Raw genomic sequence first — 17,099 nt, forward strand, 5'->3', positions numbered from 1 at the left:
GTGAATACCTGTAATCTCAGCACTTGAGACGCAGAGGCCAGCCTGGTTTAGATAACAGAACCCCGTCACAAAACCAACAAGAACAAAAACTCTATCAAAACTACCTTTGAAACTCTCGCAAAGTATTTCTCAAGATACTTTTTTTTTTTTTAACTTCCCAGAAGTAGGAGAACAAGAGAACCTGCAGGTCCCTAGAACCGATTTCAATTAAATCTAATGATGGAGCAATCTGCAATATTTAAAACTTGACAATGGATGGGGTAAAATAGTTCTCCAACTCTGTCCTGGTGCTCATGTATGAAAAAAGTCAAAAAGTCCCCAATCAATACTGTGTGTGATTCAGTAACTGCTCTGATCTGCACTACCCCACTTTCAAAACAAACACTGGTGTTCAGAAATCTATCCAAGTGAGAAAATGCACAGGTACATACAACAAAGGCACAAACAATGTTGAATAAAACTGGTTAAATGTGAAGAAAGTGGACACATAAAACATGTCACTTAACTGGTGTGATACTGGGCTACAATTACTCAAGTTGTCACCACTGGGAAGGTGACAGGCCCTTGCTTTATTATGTCCAACATGCACGCAAGCAAATGCATCATTATCTGAAAAACAAACTTGTAGAAGATAAAAAGGCTGTCACATACAGTCAAGGTGGCTATGACTATCATCCAACTAGTTTGAGACACACTGCCTGAAATGGAGACAAAAGAACAGTCTTCAAATCATCCTGGACACCCCTCAAATTCTCAGGATAAGACCTTACCAAACAGATTTTATTTTTGGCCCCAATTATCTTGTTAGGGGACAGCACATTCTGCTGGGTCCCAGGTATCTATTCAGCAGGCACCTCCTAGAGTGGGCTTTGTGAGCACATCAAGCTGTTGGAATGTGTGAGGGAGTGTGGCCAGTTAGTAGGCATCAGCGCCACACTGGAACACCCACCAACGTCCTGCAAAACCTCTTGTCAGGCAATGCCCTTTATTATTTGATTGGAGAACAAGCAGTTTTAGTTCCAGTGCTCACTGAGAAGCAGAGGCAGGTGGATCTGAGTAAGGGCAGCAGGACTACACAGTAAGCCCCTATTTTAAAACCATACAACCAACCCCCACCCAAATCTCAATCTCTCATATATACACAAATGCACACATGCACAGCCCAGACAGAAAACATTTTTTTTTTGAAAGGGTGTCTCACTTGTAGCCCAGAGCGGCTTCAAATGCACGTACAGCTGAAGATAATCTTGAACTTCTGATCCTCCTGCACCCCCATCCAAGTGCTAAGAATAAAAGGTGTATGTCATAGCAGATGGAGGGGTGGCTTAGTGGTTAGCACTTGTTGCTTCTTCAGCGGTTGGGTTGGTTCCAGGACCCACAGAGCAGCTCAAAACCAGCTGTAACTCGAATTGCATATGATTTATACCCCTTTCCTTACTTGGTACACAGACTCATACAAACACACAAACACATGCATGCACTAATGTACTAATGTGTAAATATGCAAAACATTTATACACATCCCCCCGCCCCCCCCAAGACAGGGTTTCTCTATAGCTTTGGAGTCTGTTCTGGTACTCACTCTAGACCAGGCTGACCTTGAACTACAGAGGCCTACCTCTGCCTCCCAAGTGCTGGGATTAAAGGTGTGCACCACCACTACCTGACAAAATAAAAATATTTAAAGGTGTGCACCACCAAACCTAGTTTATATGGTGCTGGGGATTGAACCAAGGGATTCGTGAAAGGTTAGGTAAGCATTCTATCAACTGAAACACATCCCCCAGCCCCAGAAAACATTTTGTCACTCTAAGGGAGTTTCAGCTGGGTGGTATCGGCAACCAAGCTTTACAATGCAGGAAACATGTTCAAATAAACAACAACAAAACAAAGGTGGCTCATTCTTAAAATCCCAGAACTCAGAAAGCTGAGGCATGCTGGAGAGGTCGAGGCCAACATGGGCTACAGAGTGAGATGAATAAAATGAGACGCAAACAAACAAGTTTCCGGTTTACCAACCAGCCCTTCCTCCCTGCAGTGAAGACAGGCTCCAGACTATGTGAGCTTGCTGGTTCAAGGGCAGCGCAGGGCCACCCTTTTCTCTTTTGGACTCAGTCCAGAAACCCAGCAAATCCTCAAGTAAGATAGAAAGATTTTCTTTATTAATGACCCCAACCGTATTTCTTTAGATACAGGAGTTTTGAACTCAAATACTTAGAAGAAAACAAGTTAAGATTGCATTATCTGCAACTCATTACCAGTAACATATTGCAAAGCAAACAGCTTGGAAAAGGGGAAAAGGAAGGGGAGTGAGGGAGGGAAAAATAAAAGGGAATTAAGTTGATCAAGTGGAAATTTTTTTCTCTTAAATTCTTGGGAACTATGAAGTCCTTGCAAGCACAGCTCGTTTCTGCAGGTTATTTGCCAAACTCGTACAAAATGGAACCCAAACGGAGAATCCCTTAAGAACCTGGAGAGGTGCAACATGAAGGGCTACGATTATCCAGTAGCAAGCGGTCCAGCCTTCCATCAACAGAGCTTCCTCCTCAGTTCCCAAGCGTTAGCGGGACGAAAATGTCTTCCCCCTTCAAAAGCAGAGACAGTGTGAAGACCTGTTCCAGATGTCCTTTCCTTCCAAACCCTATGCTCTAGACCTGCGGTGGAATGCCCAAGGGATACCCAGTAACTACAAGGAGCAGAGAGTCTTCAATCAAAGGCGCTGGTGCCACAAGTCTCAGTCAAGATTCAGCTTTCACAGAATGGCTTCACTACTTCTGACTCAATACTAAATAACACCATGCAAAAGCCCTTAAGGGCACTGGATGTTGCCAGGAGATGGGAAAATTGTATTTTTTTTTTAAGATGGTGTCTTATTATGTGGCCCTGGATGGCCTAGAACTAGCTATGTACACTAGGTCTGCCTCTGCCTCCTGAGTGCCACCACGCCCACTTTTCTCTAGCTTTCAGATAGCTTAGCCGACCCAGTTGATCTCACTGAGGTAACAATTCCTTAACCTTTCAACAGGAGGTAGGAAATTCAAAGCCATCTTAAAAAACTTAAACCATTTGCCAGGTGTGGTAGTATATGCTGTTAATCCCAGCACCTAGGAGGCAGAGGAAGGTGGATCTCTGTAAATTCCAGGCTAGCCAAGAGTGCAACTCTGTCTCAAAAAAAAAAAAAAAAAAAAAAAAAGAACTTCAAAAGTTAAAGGTTAAAAACGTTTCTGCTGTCATGTTCTAAGTTACACTCTGGCTCAGAGAACACTTGGCTGGTTCTGAGTGTCTGAGCTATGGTGTCCTCTTCTACACAGTAAATCCCCAGAGGGATACTAGATGCCTAAAGAGCCTGCAAATGGTACCTACTCCAAGGGTATTCGGTAAACTAGCCTGGAATAGAGAACTGAGAACTATAGAAAAGAGCAAAAGCAGCTCTCCATGTTTACTGCCTATCCTCAATCAAACTATTTGATGGTCTTTTCCCCACAAGATAAGCAAAGTACTGCAGAATGCTGACTCCACAGGCAACTTCACAGGCAAGGCTCAGAACCATACCTATAGCAGGCCTGCATTAATTTGTCTACATTTAGCAGGCTTTTGAACAACTGAACTTATTCCTGTAAAGGACCCATCTTTCCTTAGGTTCCTCATCAAGGCAGGGATCAATTCCTGCCCCTTTCTGTCCAATCTGGCAGCAATCACCAGGAGCACGTGCCAGCCACAGAACCAAGTGGTGCAAGCAGTCCCAGGACTATTTTAACATCCCACTCTTTGACGTTTCTGTCTGGTTTTTCTTTGCTTGTTTTTTATCTGTGTCTCTGTGTGAAGGCCAGAAGTCAGCAATGTATATTTTCTTCAATTGGGCACTTTCTTTTATTTTTTTATTTTTTGGAGGCAAGGTCCCATTTCATAGCTCTGAATGACCTGGAACTTGCGATTAAACCAGGTTGGCCTTGAAATCACTGAGGCCATACCTCTGCCTTCCAAGTGAGTCCAGGGATTAAAGGTGTGTGCCACCATGCCTGATTCTTCATCTTATTTTTTAAAACAGGGATTCTCATTGAACCTGGAACTCGCTGACTGCTTAGACTGGCTGGCCCGAGAGCTCCTGCAATCCACCTGTGGTAGGGTTACAAGCATGTGTCACCATGCCTAGCTCATACATGGATGATGGATATCCAAACTCAAGTCCTCATGCTTGCACAGCAGCCATTTCACCAACTAAGCCACCTCCCAGCCCACCTGTTTGAATCTGGAGACAAGAGCTTGCAAATATTACTCAGGCCAGCCTCAACTTTTCTACCTCCTTCAGTCCCCAACAGCCTCAGCAGCTGGGACTACAGGTTCATGCCACAGGTGGTTCTGACACATCACCAGAGCAAGTTTGCCTTCTATTCCAGGTCACACAATGGCGCTGGTGGAAAGGAGGGACAGGAAAAACTGCAGACCTCTCTGGGCATAACCTTACTTGTCCACCTCTTCTACAGCTTTGCATTTTTTAGATATGCCATGCAGCTGTCACACCATGACATGGCATCTGATGTGATCTCTCCAGGGAGGTCAGATGGAGCACCACCTTTAGGCTGTAGGTGGCAGCAGAGAAAGTCAGAAGAGACTTCCCACCAAGCAAGCACACAGAAAAGCCTGATGTTTCCGTTACTGAAAAACGCTTACCATTTCTCAGTATTCAGTTGAGCCTTCAAATGCCAATGGAGTCTAAGTTGGTACAGCAGCACATGCCAGAAGGCGCTGAAGGTGTTCAGATTGCCACCTACACTAGAGTGAGCTCTATAGGTCTTATGCCATGTTGGTCTTTGGTCCTTACTGCTCTGCTTGTCATCTTTCTCCCTGACGAAGGCAGCCTTGGCCCTGTACACCTTTCCTGCTGAGAGCAGGACCAGTAGAAAGAACACTAGGTGCTGACTCCAGGTCTTTTCAGATACTAAATGTCCTCAAGTGGCTGACTTACTTTTCCAGGAATACGGAAGAAGAGATTCGCCTTTGAAAATTTAAGCCCATAGAGAACATATTCTTAGTAAAAACAACAACAAAAGCCCTGTGTTTTGCTTCCCTAACTGTCATTCTTGTAGCTTGCAAACACTGGAACAGAGAACTCTTCCTGATCCCATGTGCGCCAAGCCCTTTTTCTTTCCCTTTCCCTTTGGTGGCTCTAGGCCTGGCCCTGCTGGCCTCTTCGGTCACCTGGCTGCAGGCATCAAGACCTGCTGCTTCTTGCTGAGCTGAGGTGGGAAGGTGGTTCTAACTACTTACGTGATTGTTTTCATTTCTTTTTTCTCGGCATCTGGGCGGGCACGGTTGAGCACCTTAAGGAAGTCAGATGTTTTTGCTCGCATTCGTGTATGAATATAGGCCTAAGAGCAAACACAGGAGGAACTGAAACAGGTTCATGTTCTAGAAAAATAGCTTTGCATTCATTGGGATAAGCCATGGGGTATGTTGAGGAGCATGTAAGGGAGGGAGAGAGTGGGATGGTTAGGCAATAATATGATATATGAGATATAGACTCACCCTTCTACTACAGGCAGGATGAGGAGAAAGGGAGGGGTCATTGATATCTCTCTCTCTCTCTTTTGTTTTTTTTCGAGACAGGGTTTTACTGTAGCATTGGAGAGCCTGTCCTGGAACTAGCTATTTTTTTTTCCCTTTTTAAAATTTATTTATTTATTTATTATGTATACAATATTCTGTGTGTGTGTATGCCTACAGGCCAGAAGAGGGCACCAGATCCCATTACAGATGATTGTGAGCCACCATGTGGTTGCTGGGAATTGAACTCAGGACCTTTGGAAGAGCAGGCAATGCTCTTAACCTCTGAGCCATCTCTCCAGCCCCCTGGAACTAGCTCTTGTAGACCAGGTTGGCCTCGACCTTACAGAGATCCATCTGCCTCTGCCTCCTGAGTGCTGGGATTAAAGGCGTGTGCCACCACCGCCCGGCCCATTTCTCTCTTACTGTGGGGGCCAAACTGAGGCAAGTGCTCTACTGCTGGCTATACCAAGAGATACCCAGAGGTAATTTCTTAAGACCTTTGGAACTTTTAAAAGATTTTTTAAAAAATTTAGTATACATGTGACTGAATGATTTTATGCACATATGTATGTATCCATGGAGGCCAGAAGGGTCCTTGGGAACTGGAGTTACATATGGTTGTGAGCTGACATGGGCAATGGATACTGAACCTGGGTCCTTTGAAAGAGCAGTAAGTACTCTTAATTGCTAAGTGCTCTCTCTCTCCCCTCTCAACCCCATGTGGAAGTGTCTACTGAGAATTAACAGCCTGGTAGAGATGCTGGTGCCTCCTCACCTTAGAGCACTTAATGTGGTAATGCAGATAGTCCCGGAACGTGTGGATCAGGTTGATGGTGTTGTCTCGAGCAGTGGCATTGGTGTGGCGAGGAAAGAGCACTGAGCAGGACAAACAAACAAGGCATTAGAGGTGGCATGTGTGCTACCATCATAGACAACACAATCAAGGGAGTGCCAATGAGTGCCAATAGTGAAGCACATGGCACAAAAACCAGGTATGACCCTGGGCACTCATCCAAATCTGGACTCCATTCTGAACTCTAGAATCCAGCTTTGTTTAGGAACAAAGCTGTTTGTCCTGGGTCTGTGGTGATAAAGTATAGACTGTCAGTAAAACTAGGTTCCAAAGAATACACATCTCCTGATCATGAAAACCAAACATACGGCAGGTCCAGCAGGGGGAGCTGCTTCCGCCCACAGGCTCAGACCGCTGCACTGGGGCAGACCCGCCTTTGGGTTCCAGTTCTTACCATGCTTGTTTCTCTAACACCAAGAACCCCGAGTCTATCAACTGTGCCAAAAAGGAAAGGCTGATAAGAAAGGTAGGACTCTGGTTCTCGGTTTACCCTGACTTGAAGGAAAAAAAAAAGTAAACATCAGGCTAAGAAATGCATTGTTTACCAAGTTTACCACGACTCATGTACCATAAAGAAAGTATTGCTGTTCATGAAACTGACTCGCCATAACTGTAAGATACACCTCAACTTCAAGAATAATGTAGACGAAAAACGTATTCACCAGCGACAGCTACACCTTTAGCTTAAAGGTGAATTAAAGGAGACATTTTTGCAGCTTTGCAGCATGGGAATGAGCTGTCAGCTGTCACGATCAGCCAGCTCATAAGGCCAACACGGTGAAGCTTGGTATCTTTAGTGGAAAAGAAGAGTCAGCCAATCATGGCTGAACATTAGAAGCAAAAACCCAAGCACTGCCACACGCTGTTCTGTGCAGCGCTGAGGACTGAACTCAGGGCCATGTGTGTCTAGGCAAGCACTCTACCACTGAACTACCTCTCCAGCCTCACCGAAGGTGATGTAGCCAATGTTGTCACCCACGGCAGCATCTGTGTCTTTCAGCTCTAGAGGAGGTTCCCTGTGGCTAAAAAGGACCTGGGGGGCTGTGTGGCTGGCTCTTCGTCCTTCTTTGAACTCCTGTGGAGACACAGTGAGAGAAAGTTCACGTGAGTTCAGTGGCAGTCTGTCCATACTATGTGCTAAGACCTTTGTTGTCCTCTGGACCGGCGGATAACTAAAAATTAACTGTCAAACCTCAGCTACAGGCCCAGTACTGGTGACACACGTCTTTAATCCCAGCCTCAGGAGGCAGAGGCAGGCAGATCTCTGTCAGTGCAAAGTCATTCTGGTCTACAAAGTGAGTTTCAAGACAGCCAGAGCTGTTACACAGAGAAACCCCATCTCGAAAAACCAAACCAAACCAACAACTACAAAACCACCTCAGCTACAACAACAACTACAAAACCACCTCAGCTACAACAACTACAAAACCACCTCAGCTACTACAACTACAAACCACCTCAGCTACAACAACTACAAAGCCACCTCAGCTACAACAACAACTACAAAGCCACCTCAGCTACAACAACTACAAAACCACCTCAGCTACAACAACTACAAAACCACCTCAGCTACAACAACTACAAAACCACCTCAGCTACAACAACAACTACAAAACCACCTCAGCTACAAGTGCCAGTTGCTCCCACTGCATTCAAGATTCAAAAGGAGACTACAGAGTGACACCATGTCTTCAACTGTGGTACAAAGTACTGCAGTGCAAGTCCCCCCCACCTTTTTTTGGGTCGTTGAACACGGCAAGAGTTCTTGAGTTCAAGGCTGTCAGGTCAGAGTGGGAAGACTGCTTCAGAAGACAAAACACAAAACGTAAGCACTGCTGCTTACCAGGCCCTCAACGGATTTTTTTTTTTAAAGAAATCTTTCCAGTTTCATGGTGATGAGTACCAGGGTTTAGCTGGAGTTTTAAATTCCAAACACACATAGAAAACTCTTTACAAATTGAACAATTTCCCACCACTCTCTTGGTTGCCCCTTCTTTCCAGTTTCTTCCTTTTCTTTCCCCATGACCCTTCACCCCAACCATGAGACAGGGCTTCATGTAGCTAGGCTGGTTTTAAACTCACTAAATAGATAAAGACTTTTGGTTATGAGACTAGCCTTTAACGGCTTAGCCATATCTTCAGTTGATGAGGAGGACTTTTAACTCCTGATCATCTAGCCCCAATAATTTCAGTACACTCACACCTGATCTCTTTCTTCCAAGCTAGGCCTTTGATTGTACTGTTTAAGAGATCTTTTATCTGTTATTATTTAGAATTCATCAATCAAAACTTTAAAACAAATTTAACCCCTCCCTGAGGGCTTAAGATGACAGAGTAAAAGAAGCTGGGTAGGGAAGGAGAATCAAGTTAGGCTAGCATGGATTACATGCCCCCCAAAACAAACCCTAACAAAACTCTAGTAAACCAGGAGCAGTGCCACATGCTCATAATCTCAGAACACGGAAGGTGGAGAAAAGGATCAAGAGTTCAGGGTCATCGCTGGCAGTTCCAGCCTAGTCTCAGTTTACAGGCTGTCTCAAAACACCAAACCAAACAACCTCCCCCAAATAAAAGAGCTCATAATCCTTAACAAAAGCACAGTGCTTATCAAACTATATATATAAAACAAAACAGGCCATACCTCTTATGCTTAATCCCCAGGTCCCCATGCTTTCCTATACAATGAATGAATATGACATCCTTCTCCTTAGAGTTTATTCCCAGCAATGACAGCAATACAATGCAAGGCCTTGAATTCACTCCTTAGAAACCCCTCCCTTAAGAAACAAAAAAGAATCAGATCCAATGTGTAGATTGAGTGTGTCTTCTGAAACAGGGCAGCTGCATAGAGCTAAGGACAGTGTCAGGGTTAAGACACTGAAAGCATGGTCACACAGCCATATGATCGGAAGTGTGGCTCCTGTTGCTGCTCACGTACCGCCTCTTCTATAGTCAGCCTCCAACAGTCGGGACGACTGGAAGCATTTCTAGGATACATCACTATTCATTAGGGCACCTGGCTTCCCTGCCAGGCTGAGTTCCTTAGGCTAAAGATTCGGCTTTATTCCTGTTTCTTTTCCTCTTTCCTTCAAAGACAGCATAGTACTCCTGAGTAAAAGAAAACACCCCTGCTGATGCAGAACCATTGTAATAAGAAGGCAGGGACAGGGACTATGCTTTCATTTGCAAGTAGGAAGAACCCACACTGTGTGTAGCTTGAATAAAAATGGCCCCCACAGGCTCATAGGGAGCAGCATTATTGGGGGAAATGTGTCACTGGGGGAGGGTTTTGGAGTTTCAGAAGCTCGAGTCAGGCCCTGCGGCTCACCCACTTTCCCTTTTGACACCTGATACAGAGATAGGAACTCTCAACTACCTGCCTGCCACCATGCCTCCTATTATAAGGATAATGGATAAACCTCCAAACTGTAAGCCAGTCCCAATTAAATGGCTTCCTTTATATAGAGTTGTGAGGTTGTGGTGTCTATTCATAGCAATAAAACCCAGCCACGACACACTAATTATCAAATCCCAAGCAATGTACAGATCATGTGGGACTCCTGTTTTATACACCGCCTCTGAAGATAACCCTGCCTGGCTGTTACAGGGTTACGGAGTAGAGAAACAGTTTCAATGTGTTAGGTTAGCTCCCTTCCCAACATATCTTATTCCCTAAAGGAAAGGTACTTGGAGACAGGGTATATGCCTGTAAAGTCAGCACTTGGGAAAAAGATCAAGAATTCAAGATCAGCCTGGTGTGGTGGTGCAGACCTTAAATCCCAGCACTCAAGAGGCAGAGGTGGGCAGATTCTCTGAGTTTGAGGTCAGCTGGTCTATATAAAGAGTTCCAGAACAGTCAGGGTTACATACTAAGACCATGTCTCAAAAAACCTCCCACAAAGAAAACAAAACTGAAAAACAAAAACAAAACAACAAAGAATTCAAGGTCATCCTTGGCTACATAAGACACCTCCTCTTCCTCTCTGCCATCCCCCATATTTGGTCAACACTGTTTCTGCAGGGGGAAATAGTCTTTAGATAACTTGATGTCTTTGCTTCTCCATTGCTTTCTCTTGAAATAGCAACAGCAAACAGCTCCCTGTCTTTATTACTACCTGTCGCACAGAAACCAACCAGATTGTTTCCCTTTCTTCTTTCTGATAGGATGTCTGCTGAACACCAGCACACTATTTCCTTTAAAAAAATATTTATTACATTCTATTTACTCTGTGCCACTGCACATGTGTGGAGATCAGAGGACAACTTTAGGAAGTTGATTCTTTCCTTCCATTATGTAGGAACTTGGGATGGAAGTCAAATCAGGCCACTGAGCTTGGTGGCAAGTGACTTTAGCTGCTAAGCCCAACAGCACTGTTTCTTTCTTCCAACAAAGTACATTATCCTGGGGATAAACTGTATATGATGAAGGGAGCATCTTAAATCAAGTATAAGTCAAGTTGGGCAGGACGAAGGTAGGAGGATCACAAGTTACTGGCCAGCCTGGGCTGTATAGTGAGGCAGTCTAAAAACAGAAGTGCTCATCTGAGTGTACACACACTACAAATGAAATACACAGAGAAGATCGGCACGGCCATGCGCAAGGATGACATGCAAATTCCTAGAGTGTTCCATGTTTTTCTTACTGCGCCCACTGAAGCGTAGTGTGTGCCTTAACACAAGCATTTACTAGTTGTGATGGCAGACCCTGTAATTCCAGCACATGGGAGGCAGGGGAAAGGGACTGCTCCAAATGTGAGGGCAGTCCTGTACACACAGTTCTGGGATACCCTGGGCTACATGCTAAGAAGCTGCCCGTTTTAAGAAAGCAAAGCAAAAAAGAAAAAAAAAGTAACACAAAACAAAACTAACTTTTCTTGGACACAGGAAAAATCTTGGGTGATTTATTTTGGTCTCTATGGTTATTCAACATAAATTACCCTAGCCTCTGATCTGGAGAAGGTAGCAGAGAAGATGGGTTGCACATCATGGAATACTCATTTAGAAACACTGGGAGAACCACAAACAAAAGCCACTACAATAGGCTTGTCTTTTCATGTAGGTAAGTGCCTTGCTACATGCACTTTGAAGGAGTCGTCTAAATTCATACCCCCTCCACAAAAAAGAGCCTCCACAAAACCTTACAGAGCGGACTTGCAGTACTCTAGAAGGTAAGATTTGTTTAAAATATTAAAAACAAGTTGGGATATTCCTGGAACAAGTGGAACAAAACTTTTAAAAAAGTTTACAGACACACACAATCCCTAAATCAGCCAAATCTATATTTATACTTGAAAGTTATATTTATAGCTTTAAGATTAGTTTGCTAGCCTAGATTTAGTCTAATTTCTTAACTACTGCATTTAATTCCCATTAATTCTGATGAAAAATATTAGGAAATGTCTGTCTAAGGGCTTATTTTTAAGAGTCATATATGCATACCCTCCTTTTCTTCATAAAGTCCAGTACTATCAAATACTAAAGTGTCAACATTCCACTTTTTCACAAAGGGACCCCAAGTTAAGAGTTTCTGATTAGTCAGTTCCAATACAAAGCATTAACAAGGATACCATTAACACGGATGGCATTTTGAAGTTTTTCCTCGCTAGGTAGAAGGCTTGTACACAAAGCCTCACTGTGTTAAGCACAGCAGTATTTCAAGTCTATTCTAAAAGAAAGAAAAAAAAAGATTCTGCTTTAAAATTTTCTTTAAAAGAAAAAAAAAAAACTTGAGGTAAGGTCTTACTCAGTAGCCTAGGCCATCTTGCAGCAATCTTCTTGTCTCAGGCATCTAAGTGGTTGGATTAGAGACTGGGCCACAAGCCTGGCTGCTTCCGAATTAAAAACCAAAACAAAACAATACTCATCATTCTACCAGGGAACAGGAAAATGTATTAAAGCTTTACATTACATTCTGACTGTTGATCCTCTTCAGAAGGCAGCAGCCTGAATACCTCCTGATCAATAACCTCATGTCCGAGAGCCAGTGACTGGCCAGCAGCCAAAAGGACACAGCCGCAAAGGTCTACAATATGCTGAGTCCCACTGTACCAGAATCCCAATGACAAAATGTTCTTCTAAGTCCTATTACCCTTCCAAGCAGGAGGCAATCTATGGTGACTCATTCAAACTGTGGCAGGGCTCTCCTGCCAGTCAACCACAACTCCAGCTCCTGCATGTTATCCCTACTTTGCAAATCATTATTCACCACTCTGAAGATAGGGACCCAAACCAAGTCAAGAGCAGACCTTGTTACAAAACTGAGGAAACATAAGAGACAAGGAAATGTTTAGATCAAGGGCTCTGTCACAGAAACGAGGGAGAGTTAATATCCAGTCAAGACTAATTCTCCCTCTTGCCTTGTCCTGAAAAACGGAAAAACCATCAAGAAGAAACAGAACATTCATGTAAGTTTGGTGGAGGCCGTGCTGTTTAGTTTTGTCAACTTGACACAAAGCTAGACATGTCTGAGAAGAAGGAACCTCAACTGAGGAATTGCCTCCATTAGACTCCTTTGGGCATGGCTGTGGGGCATTTTCCTGATTAATAATTGATGTGAGGACCCAGCTCACTGTGCATGGTGTCACCCTGGTCCTGGGTTGTATAAGGAAGCAGCAGGTCAAGCAAGCCACAGGGAACAAGCCAGTAAGCAACACTCCTCCATGGTTTCTGTTTTACTTCTGCTTTCATGTTCTTGAGCTCCAGGACTTCCTTCACTGATGAACTGTGACCTGGAAGTCTAAGGTGAAATAAACCCTTTCCTCTTTGAGATTTTTTTTGGCCACAGTTGTAGTGAAGAGGCGAGCAGGCCTGCTTTTCACCCCGCCCAGCTCCTGCACGGCTAGTTTTACACCCGAAATAACAACACACAAATTGTATTCATTTAAACACTGCCTGGCCCATTAGTTTCAGCCTCTTATTGGCTAATTCTCACATCTTGCTTTAACCCATATTTAGTAATCTGTGTAGCACCACGAGATGGTAGCTTACCAGGAAAGATTCAGCATGTCTGACCTAGCGGCTGGCTCCATTGTGTCTGACCTCACTTCCTTCTACCCAGCATTCTGTTCTGTTTACTCCGCCTACCTAATTTTCTGTCCTATCAAAGGGCCAAGGCAGTTTCTTTATTAACCAATGAAAGTAACTCATAGACCCTCCTCCATCACACAGTGTTTTATCATAACAACAAAGAAGCAAACTAAGACAGGGTTGTTTATTACATCTTCAAGTTCCAACATTAACAGAACTTTGTCTTGTCTATACTATGGTGTACATGTATGTTGTTCTGTTATCATCTTCTCAGATACTGGGGATTGAACCAGGGACCTTGTACATATTAGACAAATGCTCTACTACTGAACTACACACAACCCTACTCCATATGATGGCTATGTACATGGTGTGTAAAGATAACTTCCTGCCGCACAATTTCCCCTAAAGACTTCTGCTCCATACCTGCATGAAGACCTTTCCAATGACCACATCGTCGTCATCCTTAAACACCGTGCTGAAGACTACTGTGACTCTGTCTTTTTTAGATTCAACATACCTGAGGGAAACAAACTCAGGAGTAAGTACAGCATCAGAAGATTCTATCAATAACTTTATCTGCAAGGGAAGTAGAAGGGTAAAGTCCAAAGTCTCAATCTCAATAAAACAAAGGTGTGCCAGAGACCAGTCAAGAAAGTCAGGGTAGTAAATGCATTCCCAAGAAGGAAGTGGAATTAACAAAACTAGACTTTTAAATCTTGCATATAAGGCATAACATAGTATCTTAAGTTAGTGACTCATTTATAAAAAGTTTCTTTACATATGATAGGGTCCATATATAGTACACAGATAACTTAAGAGAGTTGCAGTAACAGCCAGGTAGTGGTAGCATAAGCCTTTAATCCCTGCACTTGGGAGGCAGAGACAGTTGGATCTATGAGTTCAGGGACAGACTGGTCTGCAGAATGAGCCCCAGGACAGGGTCAAAAGTTCCAGAGAAACCCTGCCTCCAAAAACCAAAAAACCAACCAACCAACCAACCAACCAAACCAAAAACAAACAAACAACAAAAAAAACCCCAGCATTTATGCTCAACCTCTGGTGCCTGATTACCTAGGCCATCCTTAAATTTATTTCATATACAGGTGTTTTGTTTATATGTGTACCTGTGCATATGTGTGCTTGGTGCCCAAAGAGGAAATCAGATGCCCTGGATTGGAGTTACAGACAACTGTGAGTTGCCAAGTGGGTTGAGAACTGAACTTAGATCCTCTGGAAAGGCAGTAAGTAGTCTGAAGGGCTGAGTATCTCCCTAGCCCTTGTGAATTTCCTTTAAGAGAACTCAGAAAAGTAGTGCCTTGGGCCTGCAGAGATGACTCACTGGTTAAGGGCACTGACTAGCTACTTACTCTTCCAGAGGGCATGGTTCAACTCCCATTCTACAAAACTCACAATCATAAAATACAAACACACATAAAGTAGTTAGTAATCCTAAAAAATAAAAACATAAAAACATCAAAAGATCAGTGCCTTAAAGGACAGACAGGATTTCTTTTCATCTGGTTGACACTGTCTCTCTTAGTCAGTGGTGTATGGAGGCTGAAAAGTTTAAATTCCCCTGGTAGCAACGCCACCACCAAGGTATTAAGTCAGTCAGGCCGAATTAGTAAATCCAAGTTTAATCTGAGCAGAGCAAAACAACTCCTGGACGACCCTTGGGAAGGCAGAGGAGGAATCACCTGGCAAATATGGTAGCCTGTAGATGCAGTCTTGAGCAGCCTCAGCAAGGGGCTGATTTTTGGCAGATTTTCTCAGGGGAGGAAGGTTAGAATGAGGCCCCTAGCTGGAGATCCCCAACATCTCAACATTTTTGGGTATATATAGATGGCGGTAGGGCTTCCACCTAAACAGAAGCCACCCTCAGCCTGGAGCTGAAGTCCACGCTTACATGGTCTCATCGTCCCGGTAATGGATAACCGCTCTGTTCTCTCCTTCCTTGCCCTCTTCTTGGAACTGGAAGTATTTCTCAAAGACAGAGGCAAAGCAATTTCGCTTCAACATGCCAGCCTGATGCACAATAGAATCCTTGGATGCAGGCAGATTTTCAAGGTCATATAGCAAAGAAACATTGTATCCTGGTGGGAGAAAAAAATAAATCACCCATCAGTTATATGTAAAAACAAACAATAAACAAACAAAAAACCAAATCAAACCTTTATCTTTCAAGTAAACAGTGTAGAGGCAACTCCCCATCTCTACCTTATACCAAATTATGTAAATATTTATAGATAGCTTTAGGGCCCTAGAGACAGTTGTGAAGGGGACTCTATGACTCAAGCTGTACAAGTCACGTATTTTCTCCAATGGTTTAATATGCACCCACATGGTCAGCAGGTGCAAGCTTTCTGGAAAGAAAATCCGATCCCCCCCACACCACTGCAAACCCTTGTAGGGGGCAGGGTAGAAATCTGCTTCTTAATACACATACTTCCCTAATAGTGTCTCTCTGAATAACTGTGTATTTTCAGTGTTTTCAGAATTCTACTTCATTTGACCCCTCCATGCGTTTCTTTGAAGATGTCAGGACAGGTAAGTTTATCCTCATTTAGAAAGGAAAACTGGTTCAGAGAAGCAGCGCCTTGCTGAATATGCCACGACACACAGGTATAGAGCTCTCTATCTTGAAGTGAGTTCATATTCTGGCCTCACTACACGACCTTGGAAAACTGCCCAATCTCTACAATGCCCTCATCTGTGTAGGAGGGAAGGTGTGGGGAGCCTGGGGTGGTGCTGAAGCTGTAGTAGGTAGAGGGAAGAGATTAAACTAGGCACAAGTTTAGTATTTAAGTTAGGCATGGTGGTGTAGGTGGGCAAGCCAGTACTCAAGAGACCAGGGTGGGTGTCTTGACTTCCAGGACAGCCTGGGCTATACTACAAAACTATCTCTAAAACATCTACAGACTTTATGGACCAAGTCATCAGTAAGTGGGCCAGAACAAGGACTGAGAATCATGTCTACTGACCTCTAAAGTACCCTGCCGTCTTCTATGAATGCCAGGAAAAGGGCTAATTAAGTCATTAATGGTACTTCAAAGACTATACATGTTTCCTCAAGAATACCTTTAAACCACTGGGGATCATTTAAAAACAGTAACTAATGGGAATATGTTACCAAAACCACATGGATCTCACATCTCCAAATATCTCTAACCTTTATATTATTTAATTACCACTAATAAAGTTATTCCCTGGGCCCTATTTTCCCTATTTACCTCCTTGAGAAGAAAGGCTGTTTAAATCTTAATTTTTGTCATGTTAATATTAAAAATAACAATCACTATTCAAATTTAAGAAATGTGAAAAACAACAACAAAGAGTTGAGGCTTGCTGTTTCTCAGAGCCCACATCAAAAGCAAAGTATAGCTAATGTCTGACCTCAAGTGAAGACTTCAGATAGGACCAGAACATCCTGAGGATGCACAGTAAGAATAAGGGCCAGCGAGACAGCTAAGGCTGAAATGTTTGCTATAAACCCTGCGATAGCTTCACTTTGTCCCAGAACCTCCACACAGGTGAAAGGAGAACTTACAATATGCTGTCCTCTGGTTTCCATAAGCACGGTATGGTGCACACTCCAAGCACACACATATACAGTAACACTTTTTAAAAATTAAAAACAAGAACAATCAATGCCATATGGCTGGCTGTGCTT

The 17,099-nt window shown here is 43.5% G+C and overlaps 1 protein-coding gene and 1 non-coding gene across 3 annotated transcripts in view; one reads left to right on the forward strand and one right to left on the reverse strand.

The window, feature by feature from the left end:
- Positions 1-2,114: 2,114 nt before the first annotated feature.
- Positions 2,115-17,099, reverse strand: part of Arpc2 (actin related protein 2/3 complex subunit 2) — a 32,618-nt gene continuing 17,633 nt past the window's right edge. For both annotated transcript variants that reach the window (XM_057756336.1, XM_057756329.1), the window contains 6 exons: positions 15,336-15,522; positions 13,853-13,946; positions 7,349-7,475; positions 6,323-6,423; positions 5,269-5,369; positions 2,115-2,585 (listed from right to left, as the gene is read on the reverse strand). In XM_057756336.1, the coding sequence (XP_057612319.1) occupies positions 2,561-2,585; positions 5,269-5,369; positions 6,323-6,423; positions 7,349-7,475; positions 13,853-13,946; positions 15,336-15,522 (635 nt within the window). In that variant the 3' untranslated portion in view covers positions 2,115-2,560. The remainder of the gene's footprint in view (positions 2,586-5,268; positions 5,370-6,322; positions 6,424-7,348; positions 7,476-13,852; positions 13,947-15,335; positions 15,523-17,099) is intronic.
- On the forward strand, positions 10,935-11,038 carry LOC130870571 (U6 spliceosomal RNA). The gene has a single exon (XR_009056716.1). It is a non-coding gene; the product is annotated as a U6 spliceosomal RNA (small nuclear RNA).

The sequence above is a fragment of the Chionomys nivalis genome, chromosome 2, assembly GCF_950005125.1.
Source record: "Chionomys nivalis chromosome 2, mChiNiv1.1, whole genome shotgun sequence".
Lineage (NCBI taxonomy): Eukaryota > Metazoa > Chordata > Mammalia > Rodentia > Cricetidae > Chionomys > Chionomys nivalis.